The 13300-nt window shown below is 37.3% G+C and overlaps 1 protein-coding gene across 5 annotated transcripts in view; it reads left to right on the forward strand.

Annotated features, from left to right (window-relative positions):
* LOC150092565 (UDP-N-acetylglucosamine transporter-like) overlaps positions 1-13300 on the forward strand; it is a 216092-nt gene that overhangs the window by 24222 nt on the left and 178570 nt on the right. For all 5 annotated transcript variants that reach the window (XM_090414319.1, XM_090414322.1, XM_090414323.1 and 2 more), the window contains exon 2: positions 12155-12341. In XM_090414319.1, the coding sequence (XP_090270445.1) occupies positions 12155-12341 (187 nt within the window). The remainder of the gene's footprint in view (positions 1-12154; positions 12342-13300) is intronic.

The following is a 13300-nucleotide window of genomic DNA, read 5'->3' on the forward strand; positions in this document are numbered from 1 at the left end:
ATAACTTTCCTTTTCTGAAATACATTTCAGAAAAGGAAAGACTGAGCGTCAAAATTAGTGGTAGTTGTGGGCACAAATTATTATTATTATGTGACACCTCCAGGGAGTCCAAGGACTCATTGAGGGAGGGAACCTGCTCTATAACTCTCTGTCTCCACCATTCAGTCTGCCAACTACGACGAACTGCAACAATCATTATCATCTACACCAATGCCATTTACTGCCCACCACTGGTATTTTTGCAATCACAAACATCCATGCCCATGGCAGGATTCAAACCTGCAGTCTTTTGGCTGGAGAGCAGATATGCTGACTACTTTGCCAACCAGGCCTGCAAGAAATGACTTAGTTGGGGGGTAAAAAGAATGTCAGTAGGGATTTGAGGAAGTTGTGGCAGATAAAGAATGATAATGTTGTTTGTAAAGTCATTAGTATTGTTGCCCAGATATGATAATAATGAATTGAGAAGGAGAGCAAAGATAATGAATAGTAAGATAGCTGAATTGTGCAAGGCAAAGGGGGTTTCAATTTGTAAATCTATAGAGTAAATTTGAAAGAGTGTTGGAATGGTTTAAAGTTGATGAATTGCATTTCAATGGATTGTCGTTGGGCATTTGGAAAGGTGAATATTTTTTGAGAAGGCACAGAGTCAAGAAGTTAATGTAGTAAATGATAAGAGTCTACTTGTCAAGCAAGACAACTAAACATACAACAGGAGGAAGAGGGATATGAGGTTGAAGATGTGGTTGCAGCAGCACAAGGTGATGGAATGCATAAAGGTGAAGATGAGACAGGTAGAAATGGAAATGAGAGTCATGAACACAGAAATGGGAGTGGTCAGACCAAAGAGAGAGGTGTGGTATAGCAGCTAGAATAGAGAATATTGGTGTGGTAGAATAGCCTCAAAGACATAGGGATTGTTATGTTTGCACGTAAATGTAAGGCATATTCAAAACAAGAGAGCTGAGTTTGTTGCATTGATTGAGTCAGTATGCCCAAGATAACTGGAATAAGTGAAACTTGGTTGTCTGAGAAGGCTGTGATGTTGGGAATAGAAATGGAGGGATATACAATTTTCCAAAAGGGTAGAAATGTGAAAAGAGGAGGGTGGGGGTGCTGTGCTGTTAATGATTGATGTGTCCACAAAGTGTGGAAATTGATAGTGCATGCACAGATTTTGAATCAGTGTGGTGTGAAGTTGAAATTCTCTGGCCTATAGCAGCATCCTATCAGATATACTAGCCTGTTAATTTCTGTAGAGAATACTGATTGTGAAATGTTTAGGCAAATTGGTTGGGCATGCAACAAAATCTGGAAGATGGCCAAATGACTGGAATAGTTCCACCATTATTCCAATCTGCAAAAAAGGCAATTACAACAAATGTGAAAACTATCACATCCCTTCTTTCACATACCAGCAAGATTTTACTACACATTATTAAGGAAAGATTACAAACTTTTATAGACAATCAGATTTCAGAAGAACGAGCAGGATTCAGAAAAGGTTGAGAAACTAGAGATCATATATCTAGCATCAGACAAATAATCAAAAAAGCAAGAGAATTCAATTTAAGCCTTTATCTATGCTTTATAGCTTACTCCAAGGCCTTTGACTGTATGAGGTGGAATATTTTGTGGGATATCATGCAAGAATCAGGAATACCAAACCATCTAGTAACCCTCATAAAGAACTTGTTGTTATTATTATCTGAGACCTCCAGGGAGTCAAGGACTCATCAAGGGAAGCTATAAATCACCCAAATCAGCTATCATATCTTCCATTAAATTCATTCACACCAGGTGCACTCACTACCCCTAAGGGCAAATTATTCTATTCATGCACTGCTCTCTGGAATAAAAATCTAGCTCTTACCCCTTTCTTGACTTCAAATAAATTTAACTTCTATGGATGCCCACGTCTTTCCCCACCTTCCATATAACAAAAAATTTCCTCAGTTGATATCCTATAACACCATTCAAAAGTTTATAGACCTCTATCATAACATCCCCCTTTCTCCTGTTAACCAGAGTCTGCAATCCACATAATCGCTATCTATCCTCATAATCTAAATCCTATAATACAGATATAATCTTTGTAACTCTTCTTTGCACCTTTTCCACAGCTTCTTGTGTAGAGGCTTAAGTGCTGTGAGGACATTATGTTGGAGGTTTAATGGATTTTTTACAACACTCAAAAAGAATTAAATTAGAATTTAATACTTCCTATATTTCATCCTAGTCACTAGGACATCTACGGGGATTACAAAAACAATTAATGTAACATGCACACAAAAACTTACAATACTAAGTCCAACCACGTGGGTGACACTAAAGTCCTATCTAGGTGGAGCGCCCTCTAAGGGCGGTAGTAGGTGGCCTGGAATGTAAGGTGGGACCTCTGGTGATGAGTGTTTCCCAAATCTTCGGAAGCTTAATGCAACCATATTTGTTAAGATTTGGTTGATTTCTGAGAGCTGCTGCTGCTTCTAAGAAAAGTCTCTCTTTCTTGAATTTGCTGTGGTGGAGCATGGTGGTTTTCTTCCACGATACTCTGTGGGTGGTGTCCAAAACATGGTCTGCCAAGCCTGAATGGCCATAGTTGTGTTTAACGATGTACGACTTGTGTTCCTCCAGGCGGATGGATGCTGATCTGCCTGTCTGTCCAAAGTACGCAAGCTTACAGGAACAGGGTACTTTATAAACTCCAGGCAGAGAGGAGGGAGCTGATCTTTCGTAGAACGGATAAGGGTAGCAAGTTTGCGGTAGGGCTTATATGCTGTGTGTAGGTTATACTTTTTTAGTATCTTGGCTATTTTTTCCGAAGTGCCTCCGATGTAGGGTATGGTGTTCTTGTTGACGAGAGGTGTCCCTCTAGTCAACAAGATTTTAAAAATGGCATCACCATACCCTACATCGGAGGCACTTCGGAAAAAATAGCCAAGATACTAAAAAAGTATAACCTACACACAGCATATAAGCCCTACCGCAAACTTGCTACCCTTATCCGTTCTACGAAAGATCAGCTCTCTCCTCTCTCTCTGCCTGGAGTTTACAAAGTACCCTGTTCCTGTAAGCTTGCGTACTTTGGACAGACAGGCAGATCAGCATCCATCCGCCTGGAGGAACACAAGTCGTACATCGTTAAACACAACTATGGCCATTCAGGCTTGGCAGACCATGTTTTGGACACCACCCACAGAGTATCGTGGAAGAAAACCACCATGCTTCACCACAGCAAATTCAAGAAAGAGAGACTTTTCTTAGAAGCAGCAGCAGCTCTCAGAAATCAACCAAATCTTAACAAATATGGTTGCATTAAGCTTCCGAAGATTTGGGAAACACTCATCACCAGAGGTCCCACCTTACATTCCAGGCCACCTACTACCGCCCTTAGAGGGCACTCCACCTAGATAGGACTTTAGCGTCACCCACGTGGTTGGGCTTAGTATTGTAAGTTTTTGTGTGCATGTTACATTAATTGTTTTTGTAATCCCCGTAGATGTCCTAGTGACTAGGACGAAATATAGGAAGTATTAAATTCTAATTTAATTCTTTTTGAGTGTTGTAAAAAATCCATTAAACCTCCAACATAATTTTCCACAGCTTCTTTATCCCTTTGGAACCCTGGAGACCAAATCTGTGCACATTAATTCAGGTGTGGTCTTATCAAAGCCTTATAAAGAGGCAAAATGACTTCCTTATCTTTACATGTCAAGGTTTGCTTGAACATTGCAATTATCCTCTGAGTTATATTTGCAACTTTTTGATATGTGACCTTTGAACTTTAAATTCCTATCCACCAATACGCCAAGATCCCTTGCCTCTTCAGTTTCTTGTATCATAACCCTGCTAATATAATATGCTGCTGGAACTCTAATCACACCAAAGTGCATAACTTTACATTTACTAACATTAAATTGACAGCCATTTTCGTTTATCCAAATTTCCAGTCTGTTCAAATCATTTTGTAATGGCTGTCCCAATTACCCTGCCTATCTTCGCATAATTGGCAAACAATTGTACATCTGATGTTAGATCCTTCCTGATGTCATTAATATAGATTGAACAATAATGGCCCAAGGACTGAACACTGAAGTACACTACTCATCACCTTAAATCTGACAGATTCACACCCACTGTATTCCACTTTTTGATATCTATCTGTCAACCGTCCCCTGATCCAAGTCAGGAGTTTATATTCCAATTCCATATTCTCCAGTTTATGCAATAGCCTGTTGTGTGGTATTCTATCAAATGCCTTTGCGAAATCCAACATTATCATAGTATATCCATTCCCTTTATCTAACTTGGCCATAACATTGTTATAAAGTATTGTTACTGCTAAAAACATGTCCTTCCTTTCTTTAGTAAACCCATGCTGTTCCTTGCAGAGTATAACATGTTTGTCTAACCATTTCTCTATGCAAGTTCTTACCAACTTCTCTAAAATCTTCACTACCACACCAGAGATACTGATAGGTCGGTAGTTAGACACATCAGTTTTTGCATCACCCTTGTACAATAGAACTATTATACATTCCTGTGGTATCATTCCTGAGCTGAGACTCAAGTTATACAAACATGTGAGAGTAATGGCCAAGTCAGCTGAACATTCCTTTAGCAAACACGGTGATGTTCCATCTATCCCTATAGACAAATTCTTATCCAGGTTATGCAACAGCTCTTCAACCTCATTTTCATGAATCTATAACTGTTCACCATGTTACGTACACCTGGTTGATATATCTTAGCAAAGTGAGTACTCATTAACTGAACAATCTCATTAGCTTCCGACACTCAAGTACCATCTGTATTCAGTAAAGTTATTCATCCACATTCATTCTTTCTTTTGCTTGTGGCATAACAATATAATTCTTTTGGATTGCCTTTAGCTTGCATGGCTGATTTCTTTTCATACTCCGTTTTAGCTTTCCTCACGATACTCGTTACTTTTCTGACCTGAGCTTTATATATTTCATAACTCCTCTCGCTCTTATTCTCACGATATTCTTTCCACATCAACTTCTTCTTGTGGATTTCTTGTTTAATAAAGTTGGACATCCATTTCACTCCGAACCTATTTATTCTTCGAACACTAGCGATACATTCAGATACCGCCTCATTTAAGCACTTTTTTAAAAGATTTCCATGCATTGCTGACATTTTTCCCATTCAGTAAATGATACCATGGGACCAAAGATAGTATTCTAAGTTAACCATAATTTCAGCATCTAACCTGTTTTATTTAGAGCATCAATACAATTTGATACTTTCCAAGAAAGTACAGCATGATCACTGTCACCAATTGTTGGTAAAATAGCCATACTCTTAACAGAGACCCCCTTCTGATGCTTTCAGCAAATCCAACTCTTTGACCTCAAGTTCCTTCTTTTACATGCTGCTTGAGAAAGTTGTCTCTCAACAATTCAATAAATTCCTCTTCTTTCTTATCACATGATTTCTCTTCTACCCAATCAATGTTTGGAAAATTAAAGTCACCCATAGTGATCATTTGTTTGGTACCCCTAAGGCTAAATTGGCGATGCATTTCTTCGTCCCCCGCACAACTGAGCCACCAGGTCTGTAACAACATCCCACCATATATTTCATTTTGTTAACCACCACTTCACACCAAATACTCAATTTCACCGCTACATGGGACACTGTTATCATCGTTTTCTTGTGTTTCTACCCTAACCAGACTTAAGTCATCTGATATCATTAGTAGCACTCCTCCTCCTCTCCTATCTCTTCTGTCATTCCTAAAAATAGTATACCCATTATACTCGATCCCACTTACAATTTCTGATAGCCAGGTTTCACTAATGTCTGTGAGTAAGTTGCGATAAACTAGTGCTCCAGCATTTTATCACTACTACAAGAGTTTTCCATTCAAATTAAATGCCAAAAGGAAATCTTAACAGTGGGTACCAAGAAGCAGTTAATCTCAGCACAAGCTGTAAGTACTTTTAGTATATTAAACCAATTATATTTCGATCTAAAAATCAGCCACGTGCAAGTGCCCACTATGCCTACCGTATGAAGCAAAGATGTGGCAACAAAAGTCAACAACGAACAAGCGCCCCATGTCTCACCAGCGTAAACTTATATCAACTTATATGATAACTTATATTCAACGAAAAGAAATAACTTATATCAACGAAATCAATCAATAGTAAAAATTGAAAACTTGGTGTCCCCTGCATTCCAATTTGAAAAAGGATCAAGACAAGGATGCATACTCCCACCATTACTATTCAATCTTTACAGTGAAACTATAATGAAAAGATCTCTAGAAAAGTGGAATGGAGGCATTAAATTAGGTTTCCGAACAATCACTAACCTACGATACCAGATGACACAGTGATAATAGCAATAAATGAACAGGAATTAAACTCCATACTAAATCAATTAGAATGGGAAAGCTTAAGCCATGGTTTATGAATAAATCAAGACAAAACCAAAATAATGGTTTTAAACAACGCAGAAGAGATTGATATAGAAGGAATTGAAATTATCAACAATTTCAATTACCTTGGAGTGATAATAACAAAAAAAAGACGGATGTAAAAAAGAGATAAGAAAAATAGCACTAGCTAAGAAAGCAATGACTGACTTAACTAAGATCTTGAAAGAAGACAGGCACATCTCCAGAATGACCAAAATTAAGCTTGTAGAAACCTTAGTTTTTTCGATCTTTCTCTATGCTTCTGCGTCTTGAACAGTGACAAAAGATGACAGAAGAAGAATTGAGGTGTTCAAGCTCTGGTGCTGGTGAATATTGTTAAGAGTGTCTTGGACAGAAAAACAAAGAAAAGTATCCCAGAAGAACTGAATATTATTATTATTATGGAGTCAAAAGACGCATCGTGGGAGGTCCTTCCTAAGAACATAAAGTCTGTCAAGACTCTTCGAGGGGAGGTCCCCCCCTAAGAAACACAAAGTCTATCATACCGCTCCTTAAACTCATTGACTGTTCTCGCTCTCATCACTTCATCAGGCAATGCATTCCACCGTTCAACCATCCTCCATGCAAAGAAACCACTCCTCACCCTCTTTCTCACAGTTTCCTTTCGTAACTTCCAGGGATGGCCTCTTGTCATCATTCCTTCTTACTGTTCAACCAAGCGAAAGAACTCCCCAGTGTCAACCCTGTAACCACCTCTCAACAGTTTAAAAGTCTCGATCATATCACCTCTCCTTCTTCTATCCACCAAACTCTGCAGTTAACATTCCCTCAGCCGATCCTCATAACCAAAATTGTATAGTCCTGAAACCATTTTTGTCATCCGTCTCTGTGCCCCTTTCCACAGTTAATTTATCCCCTTCAAATCCTGGGGACCAAATCTGCGAACAATAGTCTGTGGTCTGATCAGAGACTTATACGGCGAAATGATAACCCTTTTATCTCTGCAGGTCAGTGTCCTTCTCATAATTTTAGCAATCCTCTGTGTTATCTTCACCACCTTTGCAATATGTCCCCTAAATTTCTAGTTTCTATCAATCATCAACCCGAAATCTCTTGTTTCCCCTACTTCCTCCAGCATAACTCCTCCCATAGAGTATGCAGCATCCCACTGATGATTCCCAAACCTCAAGACCTTACATTTTGCAGCATTAAACTGATATCCCCGTTCTGTTCATTATGTTGAATTTTTTCTTGACAATTATTCATAAGACTATTACACTTTTTTTATATAATCTTTGTCAAGTAGCTTTATTTTATCCTCCTACATGTTTCGCCAATCTTTTTCTATTAGCATCCTCAGGGAATACAAACTAGTAAGCTAAAATGAAGGTTGGTGAAACATGTAGGAGGATAAAATAAAGCTACTTGACAAAGATTATATAAAAAAAGTGTAATAGTCTTATGATATCCCCATTCATTTGTCCATTTATCTAGCTTATTCAATCCTCTTGCAGGGCTACTATATCTGCACTATTACTAATAATCCTTCCCACCTTCGCATCATCCACAAAGAACTGAATATCCCCTTGCAATCCACTGGCAATGTCATTGATATAAAGGTTAAACAATATAGGTCCTAGTGCTGAGCCCTGTGGGACCCCACTTGTAACCCTCTGCCTCCTTGAAACTGCTCCACCATATACAACTCTCTGATACCTATCAGACAGCCAATCCTGAATCCAGTTGACCAATCTGACATCCAGACCCATGTGCTGCAACTTGAATTTCAGTTTATCATGTGGCACCCTGTCAAATGCCTTTGCTAAGTCTAGGAAACTGGCAGTAGATGCCTTTCCCTCATCTAATGTTCCTGTAACTTTATTATAAAAAGCTAGCATATTGCTAAAACAAGAGTGCCCTTTCACAAATCCATGTTGACTTTCACAGATAACATTACCCTCATCTGCCCAATGCTGTATATGGTCCCTCACTACTTTCTCCAAGATCTTAACAACTACTGATGACACACAAACTGGCCTATAATTAGACACTTCCAGTCTGTTACCACCCTTATGCAATGGCACTATCTTACTTTCCCTCCATTCCCTGGCACCTTTCCTGCAGCCTTTCATTGAAAAGCCAGGTTATCTATACAAGACTGATAAACATAATTGACAAGAGAATAGTGCAATATTTTAGACACATATATAGAAGGGAAGGTAACTGCCTGGAAAAAATAATCATCCAGGATAAATTGTGGGGGAAAAGAAAAAGAGGAAAACCCCTTTACAGGTGGATTGACCAAATATCAAGAATCGTTGGATTTAAACTAGAACAAGCAATAAGAGAAACACAGTGGTGCTGTATTTTTTTTTAATTAAAAAGTTTTTCTTCACAAAGTTATTTTTGTTAAATAAAAAAAATATTATATTTTTGTAGGTCTGCAACTATTCACTATGAGGCATGTGGGTGAGCATGTTTGTCAAGCACTGGGTATAATAGATCAGCTCTGGGTCTGTCAAGCACTGGGTATAATAGATGTAATTAGTAATTATATCGCTGTAGTAACTCTGTACTTGATTAGGTTTAATGGAATGAATACAGAGAGAGAAACAATTAAACACAAGTTTAATGGATCCTATATTTTGTATCTCTTACAGAAATCATGAGGAGTACAATCTTAAAATTGTAAAAGAAGCATGCAAAAATGCTCAAAACAGTTAAAAAGTTCAACTAAAAGCCTAGTTCTGTGATGGGCAACCTTTATAGGTGCCGTTGCTAGCTTTAGGGCAAGAGCCCTAAGAATTAAAGCTTCTCAAAGCATGGGAAGTTTAACAGAAATTATTAGGTTGGTTATTAGGGTTTGTTTGTTTTTTCCCCCAAATCTGCTGCTGACTATGGTATGTTCAGCTAGACCCAACTGACTGTAGTTATGGCAGCAGATGTATTTCTTGTTTTCTTATAGGCACATGTTGACACGTTTTCCAGTTTGACCATAATAAAATAATTTACAAGAGCAGAAAATCTTATAAATACCTGGAACAGAGAGGGGAGGAGTGGATCCTTAAGAGGGCAGATAGCTTCAAACGAGGTTTGAAAGCAGTTCAGAGATTATATTTCTTTCGAGATCTGGCAATTTTTTCTGAGGTCTTCCTGATGTTGGGAATAGTAGTAACATGACTGCAGTCTGTTGTGAGGGATGTGAGGAACAACTAATTTGTTTAGTTTACATTGTAACCAATGGACAGGAAGCTCTGGTGAATAAAGGAGAGTTTAATGGAAAAGGAAGTCTGAGTGGAATAGATGTTCGAGGCTCTGTTGACAAGGGTTTAAAGGATTAACACCATATTGTGGAGATTGGGGATAGTGAGAAAGTTTGTATCTATCTGCACTGATTATATATACACATGGTCATCGACTTACATGTCAGCCATATATTTATTAACAGTATTCTTTAACCTTTCTAATCTTTTTTCATCTTTATAATTTATTTTTATAATCTTTTAAATTTATAATTATGTATATTGTACTATAATGTGAAAAATAATACTGTACATACTGTACTGTAAACACAAAAATACAGTCTAAAATTAATGTAAAAATTAATATGAGTGAAATTTACAAAATCAATTTTTAATCTTTGCTTGTGCTGGGTTTGGATCGTCCAGGGTCATGTTCTTGGGTTGAGGTAGGAGATGCTGTCTGGATGAAGAACATGCTGAGCTTTGTTTGAACAGTTTGTTTCTTTTTTTCTTCATATATCTCACAATAACAACGCACAGCATCTTGAATGATACGTTCAACCTTTGTGAATCGTTCGACATTAGGGTCCATTACTTCAAAACTGGCGAGAGCTTTATTCAGCTCTCGCCAGTTTCGAAAAAGAATCTGATAAACTCTTTGCAGTGAATTTCTTTTCTGGCTTCTCTTCTTCCTCTCTCACTTTTTCTTCTGACACTCTCTGTGCTTTCTTTTATTTCACAATCTAGCAACTCCTCTGTCTTCTATTTCACATTCTAATTTAAGATTTTTTGCAAGTTTAACTATTTTTTTGTAATCACTTCCAGTTCCTTTTCCAGTTCCAGTTTCCTTTTTCAAATCCTTCAAATGTATTTGCATAACATTTTAGACACTTTTTCCAAATTCCCGACATACAATTCTTTATGCGGTCAAAATATTCTTGATACACTGAAGAATGTTGTACTGCTTCCAAAAGTCTCGCAAAGATAAATCAGCATCAGAATCTATCGTTTCAATAGTTTGTGCGAATGTCGTTCTGAGGTAGTGAGCCTTCAATGCTGAAATAGCACCCTGATCCATGGGTTGAATGAGAGCAGTTGTTCTAGGTGGCATAAAAACCACTCTAACATCATGTTGAAGGTCGTCCAGATGAGGAGGCTGGCCAGGGGCATTGTCCATAATCAATAAAATCTTGAAAGGGATACCTCTCTCCACACAATATTCACAAGCCTAGGGAATAAAGCAGTTTATGAATCAGTCTTCGAACAGTGCTTGAGTTATCCAAGCTTTAGGGTTTGAACGGTAGTAAACAGGCAGTGTGTGCTTGTTGATGTGCTTAAATGAACAAGGGTTTTTGGAACGATAAATGAGAAAAGACTTCAGCTTAAAACCCGTGGCATTCCCACCAAGCAACAAAGTCAACAGATCCTTAAAAGCTTTGAATCCTGGCATCCTTTTTGCTTCTTGTTGTATGTATGTACAATTAGGCATGCGTTTCCATTGCAAGCCGGTTTCATCTACGTTAAATATTTGTTCTGGTAGATAACCTTCTTCTTTGATTAAAGAGTCGACACTATCATTGAATTTTTGGACTTCATCGGCACTTCCTGCTTCTCCTGTGACTCGTACATTATGCAAAGCAAATCTTTTTTTAAAACGCTTAAACCATCCAGTACTAGCCTGAAAATCTTCTGCGTAATTGTCTCTGGCGCGTGATTTTAAACTCTGAAACAGACTTCTATCATTTGCTTGCACTGTGCAAAGGCTCATGGGTGAATTTTTCTGTATTAAATCTTCCATCCACGTAAACAATTTCTCCATTTCATGGATGGGTCCCGGTCGTTGTTTGGTTAAAATTGTAGACTTCATAGGTGCGGAACCTTTCACAGCTTCCCGAATTCTTTCTTTTTCCTTAAGTATCGTTGATACCGTGGAATGTGATAACTTCAAGTCATGTGCTATCGTATTCACTTTCTTTCTGCCTTCATACTTCTGGATAACTTTCATTTTACATTCTAAATCAATAGTTTTCCTTGACTTCTTAGCTGGCATATCTGTAGATGAAGGCATTTTCCTTTTACTAGACATTTTATGGGTAGTATTTCAGTAGAATTTTAATTAATGCATCACATGCAACAGATGCTTGAAAGCGACTGAGTGTAAGTGAGAGATAGTTATCGTACGCGGGTTATCATACGATAACTATCGTATCCCATAGTTATCGTATGCACAGCTGCCTGATTTATTATTCATTTATTAATTAATTTTTTTTTTTTTTTTTTTTTTGTGGTCATAAGTGCAGATGGTCATAAGTTGCATAGGTCGTAAGTCAACGACCAGGTGTACATACATAAAGTGTTTTGAACGTTAATGCTTGAGTGGGGCCTCCTATGACAAGTCTCTTGACTCCTTTAAAGTCTGTTAATAGTAATAATAATGATTCAGTTGCACTTCCATGTAAAATTCAAATTTTTATGTCATGTTTATATTTTCCTGTATTTTTAGATGAGTCGCAGACTGAAATATATTTCGCTAGCAACGCTTGTTGTACAGACAACAACGCTGGTACTCATTTTGCGCTACTCTCGTACTGTTCCACAAAATGGGCCTCGTTATCTTGCATCTACTACTATTGTAATTTCAGAGGTTTTAAAAATTCTTACGTGTCTTACTGTACTTTGTTCACAGTGTGGTAAGTAATTATATTTTCATTGCATAGTATTTTATATAGTTCCTGATATTGTAAGTTATACAACATCCATAGAGCTCTAGTCCTGCTGTTTGCCAGACAGGACTGAACTAGTGTTGATGTTCACATTTTCATTCATTTTTGTATCTTACTGGAATTGTTCTTCCCATAACATTGCTCATGGTGTTTAGCAGGTTTCATGAAGTTGGTTGCCAAAAGTTTATGGTATTAAATATATTTTTTTTTGTACCAGAAGATATAACAAGAATTAAAATTTGACATCTAGGAAGAATTGCTCCACTGCATATTTATTTATGTACTTATTTTGGGTCTATCAGTCCAAAGATTGGTTGGTTGCATATAGGAGAAAGGAAAAAAAAGTGAATACATCAATCCCAATTAATGCACCCCCGATTAGTGCATCATTTTTTTTTTCTCTACCCAAATTCGATTTAGTCGCCTCTAAAATTCAATTAGCGCACCAAATTTTCTATCTATACATTTTTTATGGCTAACTATTTAAAAAAAAAATTACTCACCAGGATGAAATAATTTAGTTACCAATTTAAAACATTTTACAAACATATTGTTTAATGGCATACTACTCTATTTCCATGCACACTTTGTTCCAAATTTACTGCCAAAATTTATGCCTTCTGCTAATTACATAGAATTTTGCTGATCATATCTCAAGCCTCCTTTGCAATTGTTTTCCTTACTTTTTTTTTATTTTAAAGTATTTTCCTAATCTTTTATCATGAGTAAAAGAATTAGTGAGAAAAAAATTGGAAGTTTGAAAATGATTCAAAAAGTAATCTCATTGGAAGATAAATTTGAAATAATAAAGAAAAATGAACAAGGTTCAGAACACAGATAGGACAAGAACACAAAATTGTGTAAATCGACTATTAAAGCAATTTTAAGCAAAGCTGCTGAATACAAAGAGAAAGGTAAGGCTGCTT

The sequence above is a fragment of the Typopeltis vanoorti genome, chromosome 25, assembly GCF_054136105.1.
Source record: "Typopeltis vanoorti isolate ZY-2024b chromosome 25, IOZ_Tvanoo_1.0, whole genome shotgun sequence".
Lineage (NCBI taxonomy): Eukaryota > Metazoa > Arthropoda > Arachnida > Uropygi > Thelyphonidae > Typopeltis > Typopeltis vanoorti.